This window comes from Amblyraja radiata, chromosome 19 (genome assembly GCF_010909765.2).
Source record: "Amblyraja radiata isolate CabotCenter1 chromosome 19, sAmbRad1.1.pri, whole genome shotgun sequence".
Taxonomy (NCBI): domain Eukaryota; kingdom Metazoa; phylum Chordata; class Chondrichthyes; order Rajiformes; family Rajidae; genus Amblyraja; species Amblyraja radiata.
The window spans coordinates 3,235,618-3,263,573 of NC_045974.1; the positions used below are offsets into that span (position 1 = coordinate 3,235,618).

At 50.3% G+C, this 27,956-nt stretch overlaps 1 protein-coding gene across 1 annotated transcript; it reads right to left on the reverse strand.

Moving 5' to 3' along the window:
- Positions 1 to 352: 352 nt before the first annotated feature.
- Positions 353 to 27,956, reverse strand: syn3 (synapsin III). The gene is made up of 10 exons (XM_033037460.1): positions 27,950 to 27,956; positions 18,111 to 18,120; positions 17,712 to 17,774; positions 15,375 to 15,517; positions 13,382 to 13,456; positions 10,969 to 11,071; positions 5,660 to 5,806; positions 4,189 to 4,276; positions 3,363 to 3,648; positions 353 to 1,267 (listed from the first exon to the last, which is right to left on the reverse strand). Exons 3-10 carry the CDS (start codon positions 17,739 to 17,741, stop codon positions 1,135 to 1,137), a joined length of 1,005 nt encoding a protein of 334 aa, XP_032893351.1. The 5' UTR covers positions 17,742 to 17,774; positions 18,111 to 18,120; positions 27,950 to 27,956; the 3' UTR covers positions 353 to 1,134.

The following is a 27,956-nucleotide window of genomic DNA, read 5'->3' on the forward strand; positions in this document are numbered from 1 at the left end:
TGTGAATTTATGGAATTCCCTGCCACAGAGGGCAGTGGAGGCCAAGTCACTGGATGGATTTAAGAGAGAGTTAGATAGAGCTCTAGGGGCTAGTGGAGTCAAGGGATATGGGGAGAAGGCAGGCATGGGTTATTGATTGGGGACAATCAGCCATGATCACAATGAATGGCGGTGCTGGCTCGAAGGGCTGAATGGCTTCCTCCTGCACCTATTTTCTATGTTTCTATAGGAGCAGAATTAGGCCATTCGGCCCATCAAGTCTACTCTGCCGTTCAATCGTGGCTGATCTATCTCTCCCTCCTAACCACATTCTCCTGCCTTCTCCCCGTAACCCCTGACACCCGTATGGAATTGGTGTAAATGGGTGTTGTGGATCGGGATGGACTCGATGGGCCAAAGGGCCTGTTTCCGAGCAGTATCTCTCTCCCAAGACTCGACAAACTAGACTTGTTGACCGATTACCACTTCAAATCTATTGTACGCGGAGCAAAGTTACCAAGCAACGTAAGCAGTGAAATAAATGATCTGGAACCTGAATATGACCTAATTCTGGAGAGAAATAAGATTCGTGCTTCAAGAGGAGATTTCAAATTCTGCATGGGATTAAAATGTTTGAGGGGAAGGCAGTGATTTAAGTGGACGGGCGGCCACTATCCCAAAGGAACTCATTGTCAGGCAGTCTTGTATACATTTCGCTTTCTTGTACGCATTCTTGCATACATTCTGCGTTCAACAAAAGCTTTTCGCTGTACCTCGGTACACGTGTTGATAAACTAAACGAAACTTTTCTTAAAAAACCCAAATAAATAGTGATTCTCTGGTTGGTGACAGCATTCCGTTTGACATTCAACATCTGCAGCGGGAGATAAAGTGCACATTATTCACACCACACACACAGTTACACCTGCACGCACCCCAACTTGCCAGCATCTCTGTCCCCCTCCCCAGCTGGGGAAACTATCCCTCAAAGCACACAGCCCCTTGCCATCCGTGCAAGGCCGTTAGCATTCCCACTCCTCCCGCCTCTCCCCACCTCCACATTCCCGTTAAACCCGCGCTACGGTTTTGGCAGCCGGCCGCAACTCCACGCATCCCCTTCCGCCGACTGGGAAATTGAAACGTCGTGGCGAAGAGTTAATCGGAGAAGAGGCTGGCGAAGGATTTCCTCAGGTTTCGGATTGTCTCTGCTTTCGCCTCGTCTTCGTTGGAGACGGCGTGCTGGGCGGGCTCGGAAACGCTGAAGCTGTTCGTCAAAGATTGTGATTTGCTGAAAGGAAAAAATGAAAAGCGTCTGCAGGCTTCCATTAGCTCCGAGACTGACCGTACATATAAAATTATTAAGGGCTTGGACACACTAGAGGCAGGAAACATGTTCCCGATGTTGGGGGAGTCCAGAACCAGGGGCCACAGGCTAAGAATAAGGAGTAAGCCATTTAGAACGGAGACGAGGAAACACTTTTTCTCACAGAGAATGGTGAGTCTGTGGAATTCTCTGCCTCAGAGGGCGGTGGAGGTCGGTTCTCTGGATGCTTTCAAGAGAGAGCTCGATAGGGCTCTTAAAAATAGCGGAGTCAGGGGATATGGGGAGAAGGCAGGAACGGGGTACTGATTGGGGATGATCAGTCATGATCACATTGAATGGCGGTGCTGGCTCGAAGGACCAAATGGCCTACTCCTGCACCTATTGTCTATTGCCTGTTGTACGGTTGTGTTACATGGATGTAAGGCCCTGCCAATTACAGAGAGGACGGGGTGGGGCCGAGGTGGTCGGACTATGTCACCGAGAACAACCGTGGGGAGGGGGGGCACACCAAGAACAAACATGGACCCGGTGTGGGGCGCTGTCGAGAACTAACGGGGACCCTGAGTGGAGGGGAGGGGGGTCATGGAGAACCCCCAGAGGGTGGTGGGTGTGTGTATGGAACGAGCTGCCAGAGGAGGTAGTTGAGGCAAGGACTATAACAGCATTTAAAATACATTTGGCAGATACATGGATATGGAAGGGATATGGACCAATCGCAGGCAGATGGGACTAGTGTAGATGGGGTTGACATGGGGGGGTTGGGCTGAAGGGCCTGTTTCTGTGCTGTATTAAATCAATGGCAGTGGACATTAGGTCTGAGAATGCACGTAAAATAAACTTACATCTAGTTAAAGGGCGCTCTTTAAAAAAGAACTTCTTTAGTCAGAGGGTAGTGAATCTGTGGAACTCATTGCCACAGAGGGCTGTGGAGGCCAAGTCAGTGGATAGGTGTAACGGCGATATAGACAAATTCTTGGTTAGAACGGGTGTCATGGGTTATGGGGAGAAGGCAGGAAAATGGGATTATGAGGCAGAGATAAGCCATGATTGAATGGCAGAGTGGACTCGACGGGCCGAATGGCCTAATTCTACTCCTATAACTCTCCTATAATTTGTTGGGCCAAGACTGATCTGATAGTTAAATAGTGCCACATTGGCAAAAATGGTAACGTCTCCTACTTCATGGACTAATTCAGCACGGAAACAGGCCCTTCGGCCTGACTCGTCCATGCCGACCAAGATGCCCCATCTAAGCTAGTCCCATTTGCCCACTGAAGAAGGTCTGAAGAAGGGTTTTGGGCCGAAACGTTGCCTATTTCCTTCGCTCCATAGATGCTGCTGCACCCGCTGAGTTTCTCCAGCATTTTTGTCTACCTTCGATTTTCCAGCATCTGCAGTTCCTTCTTAAACCCATTTGCCCACGTTTGGTCCACTTTCCACTAAAGCTATCCTATCCATGACTTTGAATATATTTTAGAAATCTCCACTCTGCTGCAGACTTTTGTACACAGAAATAACTTAATCAGAATTAAGAGGACGGGTTTAATAGATCGGATAGGATTTGCTGACTAATTGTGTACCAGGTACAGACATTCTATTTTCACAGAGATTTCTCTGCAGCCAAAACTTCACTCAGTGGCATACTTTGTTGTGTTATTTCTCTTGGTGGGAACAAAGCAGGTTTATTGTTTAGAGACACAAAACCCTTGACTAATGGGCCTGTCCCACTTAGGCGATTTTTTCGGCAACTGCCAGCGAATGTCACAGTCGTGGCAGGTCGCTGAGAAACCAGTGACTGGACCCCCCCCTCATTGGCATCAAACCCACTGTCGCCGAAAGGTTTTAAACATCAAAATCCCGCACGATCAGAAAAACGCTTCGACTCTTTGGGCGACTGAGGAGACCATACAGGTGACACCCCGGTAACCATGTGGCAACAGCCTAGTCGCCTAAAAAATCGTCCCGAAACGTCACCCAATGCTTCTCTCCAGAGACGCTGCCCATCCCGCTGAGTTACTCCAGCATTTTGTGCCTGGCAAGATTCAGACTCACGACTTACTTGAGCTGGGGCTGCGATGGTGTGCTATGTGGCTGCAGTGCCCCGGGCAGGGTGGGGAGCTTGCCCTGCAGGCCAGAGAAGGCTCCTCCTGGCTTGGGTGCCTGGTTGGGTGATGCGCCGGCTGACTTGATCTGCTTGGGAGAAGCTGAGCCCGAGCCTGGCGACTTGTCCTGCTGCCCGGGGGCCGTGAGCGGAGCCTGGCTCTGCTGCCCTGGCGGTGAGGACCTCCTCTGGGGTGCCGTGTTGGATCGCTGCATTTGTGGACTCGGCTGCTGCCGAGAGCTCCCTGCATTAGAGGCAAAAGATGGAGCATAGAGACATACTGTAGATACATACACATACTGTAGATACATAGACATACTGTAGATACATATACTGTAGTGGACCATTGTGGGCTCCACCTTTTCTTTGATCATCATTACTCTTTGCACTTCTTTCCGTCATTTGTTCCATATCTCTCCACATCACCGTCGATACCTCTCTTTTCCCTCTCCCCCGACTCTCAGTCTGAAGAAGGGTCTCGACCCGAAACGTCGCCCGTTCCTTTTCCCCTGAGATGCTGCTGCCTGTCCCGCTGATTTAGTTACTCCAGCACTTTGTGCATTTTTTTCCATGTGCCCTTAGCAGGCAATTCAAAACAAGAAAAGGCACAAAGAGTAACTCGGAATGTAATCCCAGTCTTGGACTGAAACGTCACCCATCGACTTTCTCCAGAGATGCTGCCTGACCCGCTGAGTGACTCCAGCTTTTTGCCTCTGTCTTCGGTTTAAACCAGCATCTGTAGTTTCTTCCTATGTTGAATTATTACCGCTGGTACTAGACTCACCTTGAGGTACAGGACGAGCTTGTGTTGTCTGGCCCCACTGGGCATTGGTCCCTGTTTGAGTCGGGGTTTTTGATGATGGAGGCTGGACCTGTGGAGGATTTAAGAAATTAAAGTGAACATGGGAGTATGAAAAATTACAGTATGTCACTTGATCGTATACTGTGCCACTGCATGAGACAATGGGTGATATGATCCCAGCCTCCACTGCATCACCCCTGTAACCCTGCATTCCCAAATCATGCATAAAACATATAAACATCATCTTCGAGAATATATTGAATGACTTCAGGGCCTGTCCCACTTAGGCGATTTTTGCAGCGACTGTCCGAGCAGGTCACCGAAACACCGGTGACTGGACCCCCCCCCCCCCCCCCCACGACAATGTCTACCACGACCAACCACCTAGTCGACAAGGCAAGCTACCGACAACCGGCGACCCTTTAGGACGTCCACCTGCGACCACACCTACGACAACCTACGTCCGACAAGCAACGACCCTGTCGGCAACAACTGAAGACAATTGTGGACGACAGATGGCACAATGGGCTAAGTGTTCGGCTGGCAACCGGAAGGTAGCCGGTTCGAATCCCGCTTGGAGTGCATACTGTCGTTGTGTCCTTGGGCAAGACACTTCACCCACCTTTGCCTGTGTGTGTCCTTGGGCAAGACACTTCACCCACCTTTGCCTGTGTGTGTGGATGTAATTATGTGAAGCACTTTGGGGTCAATGCAAGTTGACTAAAAATGTGCTATATAAATAAAGAAATTTAATTTTAATTTAATTCAGTCGCTGGTTGACGTGAGTAGCCACCAATGGAATTCACCGAAGTCAGCACCAGCAGCAACCTACGCCATCCTGGCGATACCACCTACGTCAGGCTACGATCATTGGCATCAAGCCCACGGGCGCCGACTGTCGCCGAAAGGTTTTGAACATTTCAAAATCCAGCGGTGACCAGAAAAAAGGCACGACTCTTTGGGCGACTGGGGAGACCATACAGGCGACACCCCTGCGACCATGTGGCGACATCCTAGTCGCTTGTACTCTCCTAAACAATCACCTAAGTGGGACAGGGGCATTAGTGTTCATCGCCGTATGGAACTGAAAAGTCCAAACATTCACAATTTACAAGGCTGGGAAGTTGCCGCAGACGGCTGTGGAGGTCAAGTCAGTGGATATGTTTAACGCAGGGATAGATAGATTATTGATTAGTGCGGGGGGAGAAGGGGAGAAGGCAGGAGAATGGGGTTGAGAGGGAGAGATAGATTAGCCATGATTGAATGGCGGAGTAGACCCGATGGGCCGAATCGCCTAATTTTGCTGCTAGAACTTAGGAAATTATGAATATACATAATGGCTGAGTATCCATCGCCCTATGAAGTTGAAAATTCCAATCATTCGCAACTCCCTGACAAATTGCTTTCCATGGAACCCACGTTTAAAGAGAGGGCGAGGCTTCACACCACTAACCTTGTTCAGTGTCATCCCGGCTTGTTGCTGAGATACGTCAGCGTTCACAGAGAGGACCTGGTTCATTTTCCCAATGACCAACTCCGCTATCAGTTGTCTATCCTCCTCAATGTATTCCCCAATGAGAGGCATGGCGCTGTCCATCACCTACAGCAGAGGGCAGCAGAGAGCATGTAGTCAGCTCAGTAACCACAGTGCATGGCAAAGATCCTATAACGAGCAAGATAGTCCACTCGACGAAATAGACGTAGTACGGTCATGGGCAGATTCATGGGCAGATTTTCGGCCCCATTTCCGTAACCGGCTTCCGTCTCCGCACCAAAGATCCCGTAGCGGAGCAAAGATACTAGTGCGGAGACGGAAGCCGGTTACGGAAACATCCTCGTAAAAATATAAGTTATTTGGAAAAAATCTTCTCATTTTCAGAATTATTATTTATTAACACAAACTGTTCCCCCGCAACATTGATTACACTGCGAGTCGGGTCGGGTCGGGTCCGGTTACTGAAATGGATGAAAAAAAGGCCCACGTTCCGCTCCGTTGCGTACTACACGTCAGCCCATTGCATTTATTTATTTGTCTCTGTACTCCACAATTTGAGATATGTAATAGAAAAAAAATCACATGTGGTTAAAGTGCACATGTCTGGACAGAAGGAATGGGCGACGTTTTGGGTCGAGACCCTTCTTCAGACTGAGAGTCAGGGGAGAGGGAGTCTAGAGATATGGAAGGGTAAGGTGTGAAAATGACAGATCAAATCAGACGATGATAAAGGAAATGTAGAATGTAGACAAAAATGCTGGAGAAACTCAGCGGGTGAGGCAGCATCTATGGTGTGGAATAGGCGACATTTTGGGTCGAGATCCTTCTTCAGAAAAAGGTGATCCGTGCAAGGGTCCCGACCCCAAACGTCACCTATCCATGTTCTCCACAGATGCTGCCTGACCCGCTGAGTTACTCCAGCACTCTGTGAAACGTCACCTATCCACGTTCTCCACAGATGCTGCCTGACCCGCTGAGTTACTCCAGCACTCTGTGAAACGTCACCTATCCACGTTCTCCACAGATGCTGCCTGACCCGCTGAGTTACTCCAGCACTCTGTGAAACGTCACCTATCCATGTTCTCCACAGATGCTGCCTGACCCCATGAGTTACTCCAGCACTCTGTGTTTGTATTGTTCTCTGTTCCAAATGTCTGCAAGCTGGTCTTACAATTTTTGATGACTTTGACCGAGTGATCTTTGCACATAGACTCTTTGCTCTTCCACAATTCCTAGTCTGTTGTCATTTAGAAAATAGCCTGATTTGTCTTTTGTGGATTCGGAACGGGTCAACTTACACTGGCCAATAGACAATAGACAATAGGTTGCAGGAGTAGGCCATTCGGCCCGTCGAGCCAGCACCGCCATTCAATGTGATCATGGCCGATCATCCCCAATCAGTACCCCGTTCCTGCCTTCTCCCCATATCCCCTGACTCCGCTATCTTTAAGAGCCCTATCTAGCTCTCTCTTGAAAGGATCCAGAGAACCGGCCTCCACCGCCCTCTGAGGCAGTGAATTCCACAGGCTCACAACTCTCTGTGAGAATAAGTGTTTCCTCGTCTCCGTTCTAAATGGCTTACTCCTAATTCTTAAACTGTGGCCCCTGGTTCTGGACTCCCCCAACATCGGGAACATGTTTCCTGCCTCTGGCGTGTCCAAACCCTTAATAATCTTATATGTTTCAATGTGATATCCTCTCATCCTTCTAAACTCCAGAGTGTACAAGCCATACGGCCATAGCTGATCCACCAGGATCAACTTGTCCTCCACCACAGCTTCACGTCTCTGTAATTCCCCAATCTTCCAAAGCCTCCACTCCACACACGTCCTGAGGCAGAGAATTCCACAGACTCACAACTCTCTGTGTGAGAAAGGCAGGAGAATGCTGAGTTTCCATGTGTCACTGTTCTGTTCAAAGTCGAAGCTGCCCGCGTTCGTTTGCAATGGTCAGGTCTGCGTACGTTTTGGTCTCCCTGGAGCTTATGGCAAAAGGGAGCTGAACACAAAATGTCCCCAGCGATCCATAAAAGGATTGTGTGTCTAGCACGGCCAGCCCTTAATCCTGGCACCACCGCTAATCCTTGCAGTTTAACACAGCATTGGGTTTCTGGGAATGATTATTTTGTTTGCCCTTTCTGAGAATGGCGTCTCGGTAAATCCCACGCAATACGATGGGCTTTCTTTACAACCGTAAGAGGGCACAAAATGCTGGAGTAGCTCAACGGATCAGGCAGCATCGATGACGAACGTGGATGCCACATCCTTTAAGCTCGAGATTCCAAATAGATACCAGGAGTGGGAACGAGAAAATGATCATTTAAAGCAAAAATGTTATTTCTGCTGAAATGCTCTACACACTCTTCACAAGTGATAGGAGCAGAATCAGGCCACTCGGCCCATTGAATTTATCACTCCCTACTAGCCCCCCGACCGACATAAAAGATTATTAAAGGTTTGGACACGCTAGAGGCAGGAAACATGTCCCCGATGTTGGGGGAGTCCTGAACCAGGGGCCACACAGTTTAAGAATAAGGAGTAAGCCATTTAGAACGGAGGCGAGGAAACACTATTTCTCACAGAGAGTTGTGAGTCTGTGGAATTCTGATTGTGGATGATCAGCCATGATCACATTGAGTGGCAGTTCTGGCGCTGTGGTAGAGTTGCTGCTTTACAGCACTAGAGACCAGGGTTCAATGATATAAATGTGAAATTGTCGTGTGTGTGTGTGTGTGTGTGTGTGTGTGTGTGTGTGTGTGTGTGTGTGTGTGTGTGTGTGTGCGTGTGTGCGTGTGTGTGCGTGTGTGCGTGTGTGTGTGTGTGTGTGTGTGTGTGTGCGCGTGCATGTGGGTGTGTATGTGTGTGTCGGGTATCTTAGGAGATAGACAATAGGTGCAGGAGTAGGCCATTCGGCCCTTTGAGCCAGCACCGCTATTCAATGTGATCATGGCTGATCATCCCCAATCAGTACCCCGTTCCTGCCTTCTCCCCATATCCCCTGATTCCGCTATTTTTAAGAGCCCTATCTAGCTCTCTCTTGAAAGTATCCAGAGAACCTGCCTCCACTGCCCTCTGAGGCAGAGATTTCCACAGACTCACCACTCTCTGTGAGAAAAAGTGTTTCCTCATCTCCGTTCTAAATGGCTTACTCCTGAGATGGACCCAAGATGGTGTGAAGAAGGGTCTCGACCAGAAACGTCACCCTCCAGAGATGCTGCCTGTCCTGCTGAGTTACTCCAGCTTTTCATCTATCTGAGGAGATGGATATATTGAGAGGATGGACAAAGAAAACTGGAGAAACTCAGCGGGTCAGACAGCATCTGTGGAGAAAAGGAATTGGATGATGTTTCAGGTTGAAACCCTTCTTTTTCCTTTTCCTTCTCTCCAGAAACGCTGCCCGTCCCGCTGAGTTACTCCAGCTTTTTGTGTCTACCTTCAGTGTAAACCAGCATCTGCAGTTCCTCCCCAGATATGTTGAGAGGTTTAGTGTGTGTGTTTGCTCTTCCTGCCACTGAGTGGCAGTCAATGATCATCTCCTGAGAGAGACGAGTCTGGCGTCTGTTGCCACAATGTGGGTCTCTGCATCATTGTCTCCGTTCACCGAGACATTGATTCGACCTGACATCCAGCGAGTTGCCTCATGGCCTCTGATCTCCTCGCCTCACATCCTCTCGGATGCATGCGTGACAGAACATAGATCAGTACATAAGCTGGAGCCATAATAAGCCTGGATAGAGTGGATGTGGAGAGTCTAGGACCAGAGGGCACAGCCTCAGAATTAAAGGACGTTCTTTAGGAAAGAGATGAGGAGGAATTTCTTTGGTCAGAGGGTGGTTAATCTGTGGAATTCTTTGCCACAGAAGGCGGTATAGGCCAAGTCAATGGATTGTTTTTAAGGCAGAGCTAGATGGATTCTTGATTAGAGCGGGTGTCGGGGGATACGGGGAGAAGGCAGGAGAATGGGGTTAGGAGGGAGAGGTAGATTAGCCATGATTGGATGGCGGAGTAGACCGACTGGGCTGTGGCTGGGTGAATGATGAGTTGGCCCCGGGTGCTGGACTGCACACAAAGCCCAGCCGGCGGGGCCAGCTGAGGGGTTTTGGCCCGGGGGCAGCGCGCAAAGTCCAGCGCCCCGTCCAACTCATGATCCGATGATCGGCCGTGAGAAGGAGGGGTGGTGGTGGTGGTGTCGGCGGTCAGCGAAGGTCGAAGGTCGGACAGCTGGCCGGACTGACCGACGGGGCCACGGGCGAGGTGCTGCTGCTGCTGCTGCTGCTGCACTCCACGGGCTGCACTACGTCGGGACGGGTGAGGTGGGGCCGGACGACCCGACAGTCCCCTCGACCCGAGTAGTAGCGGTCAAATACGGGACAGGGGGCGGTCCCGTACGGGACAAACCGATTTAGCCCAAAATACGGGATGTCCCGGCTAATACGGGACAGTTGGCAACACTAGGTATAAACTCCGTACAGTCAGCACCCGTAGTCAGGATCGAACCCTGGTCCCTGGCGCTGTAAGGCAGCAACTCTACCGCTGCACCACCGTACCACCCTGATTTCTCTTCACTATCCATCGGACTTGAGTTTGGCCTGATTGTATACATTGTATAGGAAGATCTGATTTGGTTGGAGAGCAAACACAAATAGAAGCTTTTCACTGTATTTCTGTACTCTGGATATCTACCGGTGAGTCCACCTGCGGAGTATTGTGTTCAGTTTGGGTCACCCTGCTATTGGATGGATGCCGTTATGCTGGAAATAGTGCAGAGAGGATTTACAAGGACTCGAGGGCCTGAGCTATCGGGAGAGAGGTTGGGCAGGGCTAGGACTCTATTCCTTGGAGTGCAGGAGGCTGAGGGGTGATCTTATAGAGATGTATACAATCATGAGGGGGTTAGATTGGATGAATACACAGGGCCCTTTACCTGAGGCTAGAGGAATCAAAACCAGAGGTCATAGGTGAGAAGGGAAAGATTTAATAGGAAGCTGAGAGGAAACGGCTGGAACGAGCTGCCAGAGGAGGTAGTTGAGGCAGGGACTATAACAACATTTAAAAGACACTTGGACAGGAACGCTTAAGATGGATGTGGGCCAAACGGGCAGATGGCACTAGCGTAGATGGGTCAGCATGGAAAGTTGGGCTGAAGGGCCTGTTGACTCTGATACGCTTGCCACAGGATGGGCCCACACTAGATGAAGAAGCCTTGTTAGCCGTGAAGCAGCAGTCACGAGACATGTTATGATTTGGGAGATGGGTCACGGAACTCACCTCAATGATGTAATCCTTGCCGTCTTTGCCGTGGACCGCCTTCACCGCGCAGATGTCCAGGCCGCCGAACATCTCCGCACAGGCATCCACCCACGTCCGGTAGCTGCAAGAGAGCACATACTGTGGGGCTGGTCTACTGAGGCACCACGCACAGTGCTGCAGCGCCATGCGCCATGCATCCCCCCCAATGCTGCACCATCCTGTGCTGCACTTCACTGCACTGCACCGCCATGCACCACTCGTCCTCCCAATGCTGCACCTCACTGCACTGCACTGCCATGCACCATGCATCCCCCAGCGCTACACCATGCATCCCTCAGTGCTGCAGCACCCTGCACAACACTGCACTCCAACACTCACTGCAGCGCCATGCACCACTCGTCCCCCCAGTGCTGCACCACACTAACCACACCCCCTCCACACACAGACACTAACCACCCCCCTTGATATTATATTAATATTATTAATTCGCTCCTTTTACCCCATCCCCGCCCTATCCACTCACGCATAGCCCCCAACTCACACGCGGAACATGCTGCCAGGGGTCGTGGTGGTGGCAGATATGATAGTGGTGTTTACGGGACATTTGGATAGGAATATGGATATGGAGGGATATGGATCACGTGCGGGCAGGTAAGAGTTGGCATCATGTTCAGCACAGGCAATGTGGGCCGAAGGGCCAGTTGCAGTTCGATGTCCTATCTTCTATTTAATCTCTATTCCCACATATGGAATGGTGACCGGGACTTGTGGGGATTTCTGTTCCGACATTTGTCCCGGTATTCCCCATGGGCAGCTTGGGATCAGGTGTTTTACATCACGCTATAAACTGGGATAATGAGGAGCGGCTGGCAGCCAGACGGCATGAGCTCACCGAGGCTAAATATCACACAAGGCCTCTGTGGACAAACGTCACCAGAGCCCATTCCCACCGCAATAAGGTGCCTTCAGAGCCCAGCAAGCTGGCACCAATAGCTGGCTCGTTCACAGTGGTTACCGGGGAACTGCTCCACGTTTGACAATAGACAACAGGTGCAGGAGTAGGCCATTCGGCCCTTCGAGCCAGCACCGCCATTCAATGTGATCATGGCTGATCATCCCCAATCAGTACCCCGTTCCTGCCTTCTCCCCATATCCCCTGACTCTGCTATTTTTAAGAGCTCTATCTAGCTCTCTCTTGAAAGCATCCAGAGAACCTGCCTCCACCGCCCTCTGAGGCAGAGAATTCCACAGACTCACCACTCTCTGTGAGAAAAAGTGTTTCCTCATCTCCTAAATGGCTTACTCCTTATTCTTAAACTGTGGTCCCTGGTTCTGGACTCCCCCAACATCGGGAACATGTTTCCTGCCTCTAGCGTGTCCAAACCCTTAACAATCATATGTTTCAATGAGATGCCCTCTCATCCTTCTAAACTCCAGAGTGTACAAGCCCAGCTGCTCCATTCTCTCAGCATATGACAGTCCCGCCATCCCGGGAATTAACCTTGTAAACCTACGCTGCACTCCCTCAATAGCAAGAATGTCCTTCCTCAAATTAAGGGACCAAAACTGCACACAATACTCCAGGTGTGAGTCTCACTAGGGCTGCTTCTGGGCAATTTGGTTTTAGCTTTTAGAGATCCAGTGTGGAAACAGGCCCTTCGGCCCACCATGTCCGTGCCGGCCAGCGATCCTGTACGTTAACAGTATCCTGCGCACCAGGGACATTTCACAAGCCAATTAGCCGACGAACCTGCACGTCTTTAGAGTGTGGGAGGAAACCGGAGCACCCGGAGTACGCCATTCGGCCCTTCGAGCCAGCACCGCCATTCAATATGATCATGGCTGATCATCCAAAATCTGCACCCCATTCCTGCTTTCTCTCCATATCGCTTGATTCCATTTGTCCTAAGAGCTATATCTAACTCTCTCTTGAATACATCCAGTGAATTGGCCTCCACTGCCTTCTGTGGCAGAGAATCCCACAGATTCACAACTCTCTGGGTGAAAAGGTTTTTCCTCATCTCAGTCCTAAATGGCCGACCCCTTATTCTTAAACTGTGTGATCCCTGGTTCTGGACTCTCCAAACATGGGGAAACATTCTTCCTGCATCTAGCCTGTCCAATCCCTTAATAATTGTATATGATTCTATAAGATATCCTCTCATCCTTCTAAATTCCAGTGAATACAAGCCCAGTCGCTCCTCTGGCTAGGACACTGTTGGCTTGACCCCTTTAAAAACAAGTAACATGATTAGCTAGGCTTCATGGAAGGTATTTGTTAACTCAAGGAGGTTAGATTGAATAAATAATCCTGCGGAAAATGTGACTAAGAGGTTTGGTTGGTGGAGTTCATTCTTTGCCATCTTGTACAAGGCTGAGCCCTCAATGTCGATGTTTCCTGGCCCAGGTTTAATGCGGTCTAAATACTCACCGTTCCGTCATGGCCACCTGCTCCAGCATTGCCGAGCCAGTGTTTGCCTTCCAGTTTCCTGAAATTGAAGTCCTCCTGAAAGCAAAGAAAAGCTTACAATGAGAAGGTCGCTTCTCGGAGTTTACGCTGAAGGCAGGCACAAATAGCTGGAGTAACTCAGCGGGACAGACAGAGAAGGAATGGGTAACGTTTCAGCTGAACAAGGGTCTCGACCCGAAATGTCACCCATTCCTTCTCTCCAGAGATGCTGCCTGCCCAGCTGAGTTACTCCAGCTTTGTGGGTCCATATTCGGTTTAAACCAGCATCTGCAGTTCCTTCCTACACATGACAGAGTTTATAGCTGTCCAAGGAGTATCTGTAACTCGTTCTCACCTAGCCCACACTAACAATGGCCTGTTTCCTTAATCATCATTACTGTTTTACATATCTTTCATTCATTTTAGTTTAGTCTAGGGATAGAGCGTGGAAACAGGCCCTTCGGCCCACCAAGTCCACGCCGACCAGCGATCCCCGCATATTAACACTATCCTACACACACTAGAAACAATGTTTACATTTACACCAAGCCAATTAACCTACAAAACCTGTACGATTTTGGAGTGTGGGAGGAAACCGAAGTTAGACAATGGACAATAGACAATAGGTGCAGGAGTAGACCATTTGGCCCTTCGAGCCAGCACCGCCATTCAATGTGAAGTTCTTGTAGAAAACCCACGCAGGTCACGGGGAGAACGTACAGACATGTACCCATAGTCAGGATCGAACCTGGGTCTCTGGTGCTCCAAGCGCTGTAAGGCAGCAACTCTACCTCTGTGCACCCCACACACACACACACTAACCACCCCCCTTGATATTATATTAATATTATTCATTCGCCCCTTTTACCCAACCCCCGCTCTATCCACTCAGGCATAGCCCCCAACTCGCGCCCATTTGTTCTATAAACGACAGATGGCACAATGGGCTAAGTGTTCGGCTGGCAACCGGAAGGTAGCCGGTTCGAATCCCGCTTGGAGTGCATACTGTCGTTGTGTCCTTGGGCAAGACACTTCGCCCACCTTTGCCTGTGTGTGAATGTGTGTGAGTGATTGGTGGTGGTCGGAGGGGCCGTAGGCGCAGAATGGCAGCCACGCTTCCATCAGTCTGCCCCAGGGCAGCTGTGGCTACAGAAGTAGCTTACCACCACCGAGTGTGACTGAGGAGTGAATGAATAATGCGATGTAAAGCGCCTTGAGTATTAGAAAGGCACTATATAAATCCCATCCATTATTATTATTATTATATCTCTCCAGACCATCGTCACTATCCCTCGTTTCCCTTTCCCCTGACTCTCAGTCTGAAGAAGGGTCTTGAGCCGAAACATCACCCATTCCTTCTCTCCAGAGATGCTGCTTGTCCCGCTGAGTTACTCCGGCACTTTGTGTCCATCCCAATTTGTCCAATCTCTCCTCACCCTCTATCCTGAGATGCACCCTCCCATCCATGAGAAACCTTCCCCTCACATCCAGACTGACCAGCCCTTTCTGAATGGTGGACAAAAAATGCTGGAGTAACTCAGTGGGACAGGCAGCATCTATGGAGCGAAGGAAATAGGTGACGTTTCGGGTCGATGGGAACAAAGTGTTGGAGTAACTCAGTGGGACAGGCAGCATCCCTGGACAGAAGGAATGGGTGACGTTTTGGGTCAAAACCCTTCTTCAGACTGAGGATAGAGGCAGTCTAGAGATATGTCCGGGTAAGGTGTGAAAATGACAGATCAAATCAGACGATGTAAGGAAATGTAGAATGTAGACAAAAATGCTGGAGAATGGAATAGGCGACGTCTCGGGTCGAGACCCTTCTTCAGACTTCGCTCCATAGATGCTGCCTCACCCGCTGGGTTACTCCAGCATTTTTGTCCACCTTCGATTTTTCCAGCATCTGCAGTTCCTTCTTAAACATTTAGCCCCATTCAGGATGGTTGCACCCAAGATAAAACGGGCAGGTGCTCACATGTAAGCTTTGTAATTGCTTCCGATCTTCTGGATTCTGATGTCGTACTTGGAGTCAATGAAGGGTTCGGTGGTTGCGTATGTTTTGGCGAGAGCCACCACGCTGGCAATGTCCTGGAAGTCGTAATGGTTTTCAACCTTCACCTGCAAAACACAAAGCCAGACCAGTCAAATACAGAGAGGACTAATGGCCTGTTTGACTAGTCCTTGCTAGGGGGCACAACTGTTATACCATAACAATAGACAATAGACAATGGCAGGAGTATATGGCTCGAAGGGTTCGGTGGCTATCTTTAAGAGCTCTATCTAGCTCTCTCTTGAAAGCATCCGGAGAACCGGCCTCCACCGCCCTCTGAGGCAGAGAATTCCACAGACTCACCACTCTGTGAGAAAAAGTGTTTCCTCATCTCCGTTCTAAATGGCTTACTCCTTATTCTTAAACTGTGGCCCCTGGTTCTGGACTCCCCCAACATTGGGAACATTTTTCCTGCCTCTAGCGTGTCCAAACCCTTAATAATTAACAAACCCTTATCCATGATAAGGGGGAAGTCTTTTAGGACCGAGATGATAATTCTTTTTTTCACACAGAGAGTGGTGAATCTGTGGAATTCTCTGCCACAGAAAGTAGTTGAGGCCAGTTCATTGGCTATATTTAAGAGGGAGTTAGATGTGGCCCTTGTGGCTAAAGGGATCAGGGGGTATGGAGAGAAGGCAGATACGGGATACTGAGTTGGATGATCAGCCATGATCATATTGAATGGCGGTGCAGGCTCGAAGGGCCGAATGGCCTCCTCCTGCACCTATTTTCTATGTTTCTATTGCGTTTAAGAAGGAACTGCAGATGCTGGAAAATCTGGCAGAGAATCTGCCTATTTCCTTCGCTCCATAGATGCTGCTGCACCCGCTGAGTTTCTCCAGCATTTTTGTTTACCTTCTATGTTTCTATGTTTCCTGCCCAATATACGATGTTGAGATCATCGAGTTGACGGGAATTGTTATTTTTCTTCCGCAGATGACCAAATGCGGAAAGGCGCGAGGTGAGACGACTTTGGATGCGGTGCGGTCCGTCGGATAGTTGAGTTCCCTCCGCACCCACGGGCCGCGATCCATGGGCCCACCCAATGTACACGGTGGAGTTGACTCTGCTTCACATGCGAACGCAACTGCTGCACGATCAGCCTCGAACACCCGCCACTGGCCTAACGCAAAGACCTTTAACACTCACGTTCTACGCAGCTCAGACCCACTGGGAGAAGGAGACCCACCTCCACCTCAAACTGTCTTAACTCCCTTCCTTTAAATAAAGCTGACGTTGCAGTTTCTCTGGATGAACGGGCAGGATAAGTAAATCCTGCGTTTCACACGCATTGGTGCTTTGTGGAAAAAAATAATTTCACGGATATCTCAATGACACTGGGTGAGGTGAAGATTTTAGCGAGGTTGGTTATACGCAGTATGTCTATGGAGAGGATGCAGAGGAGCTTCATAAGTTTATGAAAGAACTGCAGATGGGGAAACATCGAAGGTAGACAAAATTGCTGGAGAAACTCAGCGGGTGAGGCAGCATCTATGGAGCGAAGGAATGGGTGACGTTTCGGAGTTTCTCACCCGCTGAGTTTCTCCAGCTTTTTGTCTGGCTTCATAAGCTTTATAAGTGATATAGGAGAAGAATGAGGCCATTCGGCCCATCAAGTCTACATCGTCATTCGATCGTGGCTGGTCTATCTCTCCCTCCCAACCTCATTCTCCTGCCTTCTCCCCGTAACCCCTGACGCCTGCACTAATCAAGAAAGATTTGTTTTGGAATGCAGTGTTAGTCACAAGGGGAGGTTGGATTGTTTTCTCCGGAGCGTCGAGGATTAGGGGGGGGGGGGGGTCCAGAACCAGGGGCCATACAGTTTAAGAATAAGGTCTAAGCCATTTGGAACGGAGATGAGGAAACATTTTTTCTCACAGAGAGTGGTGAGTCTGTGGAATTCTCTGCCTCAGAGGGCGGTGGAGGCAGGTTCTCTGGATGCTTTCAAGAGAGAGCTAGATAGGGCTCTTAAAAATAGGGGATATGGAGGGGAAGGCAGGAACGGGGTACTGATTGGGGATGATCAGCCATGATCACATTGAATGGCGGTGCTGGCTCGAAGGGCCGAATGGCCTACTCCTGCACCTGTTGTCTATTGTGTATGGAGTCGCAGGAGGGGATGGAGAGGGATCGGTGGTCCACAGCTCGTATTTCCCTGCGTGTGTCCGGTTCAGCATGGACTGACGTTGCCCTGTGTAGACACTACATTTCACTAACGCACTCAGTGAGTGTGGAGGACACCTGGAATGTGACACCACTCACCTTTCCCATGCCGGCATGAGCGTGCCCCATCTTGACCACCACCGGGAACTTGGGGATCGTCAGCTGAAACAGAGAGAAACCACAATAAGAACCACGTCACACATGACCACCAACGCATTGACCTTACACACCACATCTTATTCCCTTTATTGTATTCAGAGACACGGGTTCGATCCTGACCTTGGGCGCTGTCTGTGTGGAGTTTGCACGTTCTCCCTGTGACCGTGTGGGTTTCCTCCGGGTGCTCCAGTTTCCTCCCACTTCCCAAAGAGGGTGCAGGGTTTGTAGATTAATTGTCCCTGGTCCCTAGCGTGTAGGGAGTGGGTGCGAGAGTGGGGTAACGTTGAACTAGTGTGAACGGGTGATCGATGGTCGGCGTGGACTTGGTGGGCTTCTCACCAACTCTGTGCTATCCCACTTTCTCATCCACTCCCCACACGATAGGGGGGGCAATTTACAGAGGGGCCGATTAACCTACAAACCCGCGCGTCTTTGGGATGTGGGAGGAAACCGGAGCACCCGGAGGAGACCCACGCGGTCCACAGGTAGAACGTGCAAACTCCACACACACAGGCAGCATCGGAGGTCAGGATAGAACCCAGGTCTCTGGGTGCTGTGAGGCAGTGGCTCTACCCGCTGCACCACCCTGCCGACCCCGCACACATACGCGCGCTTTGCCATACCGCGGACTTTGGAAGGGTGCGAGCGGGCTGCAGTCGGTACTGAAGCTGCACAGTCCGGCGTGCCGACGTAAGCACGTGTCCCCTTTAAATGGCCAGACATTCCGGACAGTTAGACCAAGTGCACCGAGCTGCCCCAGCAACGATGAACGCAGGTCACCGAACGCAGTTTCCAGAGGCCACCATGTCCATGGTGCATCCACATGTCTGTACCATAGCTCGTGATTCTACACGACAGATGTGATGTGATGTCTCGGGTCAGTCAGCGACCGTCTGGAATGGGATATAACGTGGTTCCCCACCCAGTGACTCACCAGGACGGGACATAGTGCAACCCACTCAGGGTAGTCTGTGATTCCATCGGGCCGGGCCCACTGTTCACAAGTGTATTCTGAAAGATGAAACCAGCCCTCTGTGAACTCCACAGGAAATAGGCAACGTTTCGGGCCGAAACCCTTCCTCAGACTGATGGAGGGTGAGGAGAAGAAAGGGGAAAGGAAGAGGAGGAGTCAGAGGGCTGATGGAGAGCTGAGAAGGGGAGGAGACGGCAAGGGCTACCGGAAATTGGAGAATTCAATGTTCATGCCGCTAGGGTGCAGACTGCCCAAGCAGAATATGAGGTGCTGCTCCTCCAATTTCCGGTGTTGCTCACTCTGGCCATGGAGGAGGCCCAGGACACAGAGGTTGGATTGGGAATGGGCGGGGGAGTTGAAGTGCTGAGCCACCGGGAGATCAGGTTGGTTATTGCGAACCGAGCGGAGGTGTTGGGCGAAGCGATCGCTGAGCCTGCGCTTGGTCTCACCGATGTAGAGCAGCTGACACCTAGAGCAGTGGATGCAATAGATGAGGTTGACCTTCGATTTTCCAGCATCTGCAGTTCCTTCTGAAAAACTCTGTGAATTATACGTTCTCTCGCCCACCTCCACCCAACCTGCTGTCACTGCTGTTCTCATGGGGCGGGCTGAAGGGAAGAGCCCAGTGATTCACAAGTAATAGATAACTCGAGCTACCTTGCCACATTGCTGTGCTGAAGGTAACACACCCATGCTGACACATTCCTCAATCCCCCGTCACGTCCTCCAACTTGGGGGCTGCAACTCACGCAGACGTGAAAGATATTTTTGTTTTATACCACCCGGCCTCGAAAAAAACAACCTCTCCGCTGGTGAGCCATATATACACACATGAATAAATAGAAACATAGAAAATAGGTGCAGGAGTAGGCCATTCGGCCCTTCGAGCTTGCACCGCCATTCAATATGATCATGGCTGATCATCCAACTCAGTATCCTGTACCTGCCTTCTCTCCATACCCCCTGATCCCTTTAGCCACAAGGGCCACATCTAACTCCCTCTTAAATATAGCCAATGAACTGTGGCCTCAACTACCTTCTGTGGCAGAGAATTCCAGAGATTCACCACTCTCTGTGTGAAAAATGTTTTCCTCATCTCGGTCCTAAAAGATTTCCCCCTTATCCTTAAACTGTGACCCCTGATAATAAACTGATAAACTGCAAATAACAGATAATGGGCTATTAATGTCCGAGCCAGGTTTAATAGCCTGATGGCTGTGGGGAAGTAGCTATTCCTGAACCTGGACGTTGCAGTCTTCAGGCTCCTGTACCTTCTACCTGAAGGTAGCAGGGAGATGAGTGTGTGGCCAGGATGGTGTGGGTCCTTGATGATACTGCCAGCCTTTTTGAGGCAGCGACTGCGATAAATCCCCTCGATGAAAGGGAGGTCAGAGCCGATGATGGACTGGGCAGTGTTTACTACTTTTTGTAGTCTTTTCCTCTCCTGTGCGCTCAAGTTGCCGAACCAAGCCACGGTACAACCGGTCAGCATGCTCTCGACTGTGCACCTGTAGAAGTTAGAGAGAGTCCTCCATGACAAACCGACTCTCCGTAAACTTCTCAGGAAGTAGAGGCGCTGATGAGCTTTCTTAATAATTGCCATCAGTGTTCTCGGACCAGGAGAGATCTTCAGAGATGTGCACGCTCAGGAATTTGAAGCGTACATTCGGAACACATTGCAGCGATTAGGGCTGTGTCACGCGGGCTGTGTCACGGGGAGTGAACTTCTGCCAGTGTTTCAGCTGCTTCTCGTTACTAATCTACGGGGAGAAGACGGCAGGAATGTCACGGCACCACCTCCACTTCCTCCTCTCAGTCAAAGTCCGAGCTGAGCTCGATTATTCTCCCGTGGATACTCAGCACATTGACATGAAACTCACAGTGAGACCACATCGTTGAGGCTAGGCAAACGTGCTGGAGAAACTCAGCGGGTGCAGCAGCATCTATGGAGCGAAGGAAATAGGCGACGTTTCGGGCCGAAACCCGGAAGGGTTTCGGCCTGAAACGTTGCCTATTTCCTTCAGGGTTTCGGCCCGAAACGTTGCCTATTTCCTTCAGGGTTTCGGCCCGAAACATTGCCTATTTCCTTCAGGGTTTCTGCCCGAAACGTTGCCTATTTCCTTCAGGGTTTCGGCCCGAAACGTTGCCTATTTCCTTCGCTCCACAGATGCTGCTGCACCCGCTGAGTTTCTCCAGCATTTTGTGTCTGTATTGAGAGGGGTGGGGGAGAGAGGGATGGGGGTGGGAGGAGGAGGGGGAGGAGAGGGAGAGGGGTGAGGAGAAGGAGATGGAGAGGGGGAAGAGAGAGGGGTGGGGGAGGGGAGGAGAGAGGGGAGGGGGAGAGAGGGGTGGGGGAGGGGGGAGAAGGGGGTGCCAACTCCAGTTTAAATTCCATTTGGAATATTTTGGAGGACCAAGAAACCAAGAACCAAGAGGGGGAACACGTGCCCTAATCTCTTTAGATGGACACATAGCTGAGAAAAAACATTTTTCACACAGAGAGTGGTGAATCTGTGGAATTATCTGCCACAGAAGGTAGTTGAGGCCACAGTTCATTGGCTATATTTAAGAGGGAGTTAGATGTGGCCCTTGTGGCTAAAGGGATCAGGGGGTATGGAGAGAAGGCAGGTACAGGATACTGAGTTGGATGATCAGCCATGATCATATTGAATGGCGGTGCAGGCTCGAAGGGCCGAATGGCCTACTCCTGCACCTATTTTCTATGTTTCTATGTTAAAACGCTGGAGTAACTCAGCGGGACAGGCAACATCTCTGGAGAGAATGAATGGGTGACGTTTCGGGCTGAGTTTGAAGAAAGGTCTCGACCCAAAATGTCACCCATTCCTTCTCTCGAAATGTTGTGCCTTCCTTCGGTTTCACTTCCACATTCCCTGCACCTCATCGCTTTGATGTTGACTGTCACACCAGGACACGGCTTTAGTGAAATCTCCGCAGACATCCTTATTTATTTATTTAACGCAGAGTCATCAGAGAACAAAAGTCAAAAGGAAATCAAGGATAGTTATGAGTGTAGTTTCCCTCCCTGTAATGTCTGCGTGTCTGCTCTCTGTCTGCAGGCTCTGTGTTGGGTGAGCCGTCAGAAGCCAAGGACCGTATCACCAGCATGTGTCCATCATCAATCAGCGCAGTCTTTGTCTGAATAATGTCGGCCCACCAACAATAGTCCGCTTCAACATTTCACCATCATGATTCATGAAGGGCCGGTCCCACGAGCATGCGCCTGCATGCGGCGAGCACGACCGAACCGGAAGCGGGGGGCCGCGCGTAGGTCACGCGGAGTTCGATTGATCCCCGTACAGGGCCGGTCCCACCAGCATGCGCCTGCAGGCGGCGAGCACGAACGAACCGGAAGCGGGGGCCGCGCGGAGGTCGAGTGAGTTAAGTGAAGTTCGAGCGAAGTCCGCGGGAAGTTCGCACGTGACGTACGGCGTCAAGACGCTGCGTACTGCGCCGGGACGCTGCGCACGCCCGTCGAGGTGGAGCGTACGGCGTCGAGGCGGCTACGGGCCGGCAGGCCATGGCCGCGCGGAATTTTTGAACAGTGTCAGTTTTTCGGAGCCCCGCGCGATGTCGGGACCAGCTCCGCACAACTCCATACGGCTCCGGCGATCGAAGTGGGACCGGCCCCGCGAGGCCGTACGGCTCAAGTGACCACGTTAGGTCGCGCTTGCCGCATGTAATCGCATGCTCGTGGGACAGGCCCTTGACTATCAACATCCCCCCCACTGTCATTCCCAACCTAGAACAATATTGCGTAGGAAGGAACTGCAGACGCTGGTTTAAACCGAAGGTAGACACGAAATGCTGGCGTGACTCAGCGGGGCAGGCCGCATCTCTGGAGAGAAGGAACAGGTGGCGTTTTCGAGTCGAGACCCTTCCTTAGACTGACCCTCGACACGAAGCGTCGCCCATTCAGTGTAGTTTGTTGTCACGTGTACCGAGGTACAGTGAAAAGCTGTTTGAGAAGGAACTGCAGATGCTGGAAAATCGAAGGTAGACAAAAGTGCTGGAGAAACACAGCGGGTGCAGCAGCATCTATGGAGCGAAGGAAATAGGCAACGTTTCGGGCCGAAACCCGGAAGGGTTTCGGCCCGAAACGTTGCCTATTTCCTTCAGGATTTCGGGCCTTAAACATTGCCTATTTCCTTCAGGATTTCGGGCCTTAAACATTGCCTATTTCCTTCAGGATTTCGGGCCTTAAACATTGCCTATTTCCTTCAGGATTTCGGGCCTTAAACATTGCCTATTTCCTTCAGGGTTTCAGCCCGAAACGTTGCCTATTTCCTTCGCTCCATAGATGCTGCCTCGCCCGCTGAGTTCCTCCAGCATTTTCGTCCAACTAAAGTGAACGAGCCTTTCAAAGGAAGGGGACGCTACATTAAAAATCTTAGTTTAAAATGTAGATTTTGTGCACTCCGATACAATCTTATTACAGCATTGCCTCTCCTGAGGCAGAAACTCTTTTTTTTTTTTCATTCAAATAATCCCAAAGCCACTGCTTGTCAAACCCCAGCAGCGCTGGTCTGGTGCTGACTGACGCGCTCCGCTGAGATTTATTCAGCTGCGAGGTTTACAATTCTCTTGCGATATTTACACAAGGCTAAAGGGCAGCAGGCGCATATTTGGAGCGTGAAGAGGAAATCCCAGGTAATGCAATATTCTCGAGGAAAGGCTTCAGATTAGTCAGCTCCTTGCTGGCAATGCCTTTACACACAGCTACCTGCCCATCAAAAACTGCATCATAAGTTCACAAGTTATTGGAGTAGATAGGGTGATACGGTGAGGAAACAGGCCCCTCAGCCAAAGATTTCATAGGAGTCTGAGGGGTAACTTTTTCACACAGAGGGTGGTGGGTGAATGGAACATGCTGCCGGAGGAGGTAGTTGAGGCTGGGACTATCCCGACGTCTAAGAAACAGTTGGACAGGTACATGGATAGGACAGGTTTAGATGGGATATGGACCAAATGCAGGCAGGTGTTGTGAGTCTGTGGAATTCTCACAGAGAGTGGTGAGTCTGTGGAATTCTCACAGAGAGTGGTGAGTCTGTGGAATTCTCTGCCTGGTGGAGGCCGATTCTCTGGATGCTTTCAAGAGAGAGCTAGATAGGGCCTCTTAAAGATAGCGGAGTCAGGGGATATGGGGAGAAGGCAGGAACGGGGTACTGATTGGGGATGATCAGCCGTGATCACATTGAATGGCGGTGCTGGCTCGATGGGCCGAATGGCCGATTGTCTATTGTCTATTCTGTGGAAGATTGAACATAACAGTAGCCGAGAGATTTGATGCAGCGGGGAGGCACATTGACGCATTGCATCGAAGTCGCACGCCAGCACCAGACACTTTGATCCCAATCAGGGCCACTTGAGAATAAAAGCCAGTGTCTGGTTTAGCAGCTACTCATCGGGCCAGCGTTCACTATCTTCACTGCTCCCACTCCGGGAATGTGCGTGGACACGGAATATTGGGCAGGGAGCGGAAGATCACGGAGTCCCTTCCATCGGAATTGTTTACGCAACTTCGCAGAACAGTCAGACTTTCCTGCCTGTAAACTTTGTCTCATTTGCAGCCTGTCTGATCGAGACAAACGTTACTAGGGAACCACCCTGCCCTACAATTTTCCCTTGACTTCCTTCGACAAAACATTGCTACTTCTTTCAGAATTGCTCACATCCCAGCCATGGGGAAAGGAACCCATTTTATGTTTGTGTGAAGGAACTGCAGATGCTAACTTATTGAAACATATAAGATTATTAAGGGTTTTGGACGCGCTAGAGGCAGGAAAACATGTTCCCGATGTTGGGGAAGCCCAGAACCAGGGGCCACAGTTTAAGAATAAGGAGTAAGCCATTTAGAACAGAGACGAGGAAACACTTTTTCACACAGAGTGTGGTGAGTCTGTGGAATTCTCCACCTCAGAGGGCGGTGGAGGCAGATTCTCTGGATGCTTTCAAGAGAGAGCTAGATAGGGCTCTTAAAGATAGAGGAGTCAGGGGATATGGGGAGAAGGCAGGAACGGGGTACTGATTGGGGATGATCAGCCATGATCACATTGAATGGTGGTGCTGGCTCGAAGGGCCGAATGGCCTATTCCTGCACCTATTGTCTATTGTCTACCAATCTAATTAATGTCTAAATTAAAACCAGGCAGACAGCTCACCCTCCTAAGACTGGGAAGACAGGTTATTTCTGGCAGCTGGGAGGCATGTGTGTGTGAAGTGATGCCTCCATTACTGCAGGCTCCCTGTTCCTTCAAGCCAATTGACAACACACACTCCCTCCAAGTACTAACAAGGAACTATTGTGATCTGGGGAACTAAAGCCTTAATGTGTGGAGACCCTCGATTAAAGTAGCCGTTAATTGCCGCACACCGTTAGGATGTGTAGGAAGGAACTGCGGATCATAAGCCAATAAGTGATAGGAGCAGAATTAGGCCATTCGGCCCATCAAGTCTACTCCGCCATTCAATCCTGGCTGATCTATCTCTCCCTCCCAACCCCATTCCCCTGCCTTCTCCCCATAACCTCTGACATCCGCACTAATCAAGAATCTATCTATCTCTGCATTAAAAATATCCACTGACTTGGCCTCCACCGCCTTCTGTGGCAAAGAATTCCACAGATTCACCACCCTCTGACTAAAGAAATTCCTCCTCATCTCCTTCATTGAGGAACGTCCTTTAATTCTGAGGCTGTGCCCTCTAGACCTAGACTCTCCCACTGGTGGAAACATCCTCTCCACATCCACTCTATTCCAGGCCTCTACCCTGAAGGACATTATGGGCCGAATGGCCTGTACCTGTCTTATGATAAAGATGTTGTGGGAAGGAACTGCAGGTGCCGGTTTAAACCGAAGGTAGACACAAAATGCTGGAGTAAGTCAGCGGGACGGGCAGCATCTCTGGAGAGAAGGAGTGGGTGACGTTTCGGGTCGAGACCCTAAGATTGTTAAGGGCTTGGACACGCTAGAGGCAGGAAACATGTTCCTGATGTTGGAGGAGTCCAGAACCAGGGGCCACAGTTTAAGAATAAGGAGTAAGCCATTTAAAACAGAGACGAGGAAACACTTTTTCTCACAGAGAGTGGTGAGTCTGTGGAATTCTCTGCCTCAGAGGGCGGTGGAGGCAGGTTCTCTGGATACTTTCAAGAGAGAGCTACTAGATAGGGCTCTTGAAGATAGCGGAGTCAGGGGATATAGGGAGAAGGCAGGAACGGGGTACTGATTGGGGATGATCAGCCATTGAATGGCGGTGCTGGCTCGAAGGGCCAAATGGCCTACTCCTGCACCTATTGTCTATTGTCTATTCAGGCTGAAGGGGGTAGGTGCTACGTAAATGCAAAGTACTTTTGTTTCCTGTTTCGTTTAAGTCGGGCTTCAGCGCACATTCGTGTTTGGAAAGGGTGAGCACGTCCACATAACGTCCACGTCCACAAAGCAAATAAAGCTGGATGCTGAACTGGATAGAGGAGCCAACTCTCCACATGTGTCTGATGACAATTTGGCAATCGCACACGAATAATTCACAGGAGAAATAGTGCAGGTGGGGGGAAGGAATCCAAACCAGTAACATTGGATATATGGGTCTGAAGAAGTGTCCTGACCCGAAACGTTACACATCCATTATCTCCGGAGACGCTGCCTGTCCCGCTGAGTGACTCCGGCATTTTGTGTCTGACTCCGGGACATTGGATGGTCTGACTGGTTCAGGAACTGATGCTCACCTTATACGGGCAGGGTCGAAAATTATTCATGAGTTCAGAAGCGGTAGGAGCAGAATTTATTTCGTCAGAGGGTGGTGAATCTGTGGATGGATCAGGGGGGAACCTCATTGAAACACAGAGACCAGTGAAAGGCCTGGATAGAGTGGATGTGGAGAGGATGTTTCCACTAGTGGGAGAGTCTAGGACTAGAGGTCACAGCCTCAGAATTAAAGGACGTTCCTTTAGGAAGGAGATGAGGAGAAATGTCTTTGGCCAGAGGGTGGTGAATCTGTGGGATTCTTTGCCACAGACAGCTGTGGAGGCCAAGTCAGTGGATATTTGTTACGGCAGAGATAGATAGATTCTTGATTAGTGTGGGTATCAGGGGTTATGGGGAGAAGGCAGGAGAATGGGGTTAGGAGGGAGAGATAGATCAGCCATGATTGAATGGTGGAGTAGACTTGATAGGCTGAATGGCCTAATTCTGCTCCTATGAATTTATGAATGGGTGTGGAAAGGGGAGCATGACGGCATCTCTGGGAACTCCCCTTTCCATACCCATTCATAAATTCATAACTTATAGGAGAAGAATTAGGCAGCCAGGCTGAATGGCGGAGGAGACTTGATGGGCCGAATGGCCTAACTCTACTCCTATCCCTTATGACGTGACTAGGACTAGTGTAGATGAGGCATCTTGGTCAGTACGGACAAGTTGGGCCGAATGGCCTGTTTCGGTACTGCACAAGTCCGTGAACAGTGGCCGTTTGGGCGCCTGACTTACTCAATAATACATCAGGTTCTCTTTATCCCTATCCAGGGAAGCACTTGTAAAGGACTCACTGGTGCATTTGGGGAGAACGTGCAAACTCCACACACGCAGACAGCACCCGCGGTCAGGATGGAACCCGGGTCTCTGGCGCTGAGAGGAGGCGCCACCATGCCACTGTGTACCGAGGTACAGTGAAAAGCTTTTTGTTGCGTGCTAACCAGTCAGCGGAAAGACAACACATGATTACAATCGAGCCTAGATGGCAGGACTGTCATATGCTGAGAGAATGGAGCGGCTGGGCTTGTACACTCTGGAGTTTAGAAGGATGAGAGGGTTTCTTATTGAAACGTAAGATTATTAAGGGTTTGGACACGCTAGAGGCAAGAAACATGTTCCCGATGTTGGGGGAGTCCAGAACCAGGGGCCACACACAGTTTAAGAATAAGGAGTAAGCCATTTAGAACGGAGACGAGGAAACACTGTTTCTCACAGAGAGTGGTGAGTCTGTGGAATTCTCTGCCTGAGGGCGGTGGAGGCCGGCTCTCTAGATGCTTTCAAGAGAGAGCTAGATAGGGCTCTTAAAAATAGCAGAGTCAGGGGATATAGAAAAAAATAGAAAATAGGTGCAGGAGGAGGCCATTCGGCCCTTCGAGCCAGCACCGCCATTCATTGTGATCACGGCTCACGGATATGGGGAGAAGGCAGGAACGGGGTACTGATTGG

Excerpts from the sequence above, each read along its gene's own strand:
- syn3 (XM_033037460.1), bottom strand. The coding sequence starts at position 17,741 with ATGGGGCACGCTCATGCCGGCATGGGAAAG. Across the intron at positions 11,072-13,381 it reads CAGGTGGCCATGACGGAACG|CTACCGGACGTGGGTGGATG; the intron begins GTGAGTATTTAG and ends GCTCTCTTGCAG. Across the intron at positions 3,649-4,188 it reads AGCTCGTCCTGTACCTCAAG|GGAGCTCTCGGCAGCAGCCG; the intron begins GTGAGTCTAGTA and ends CCTCTAATGCAG.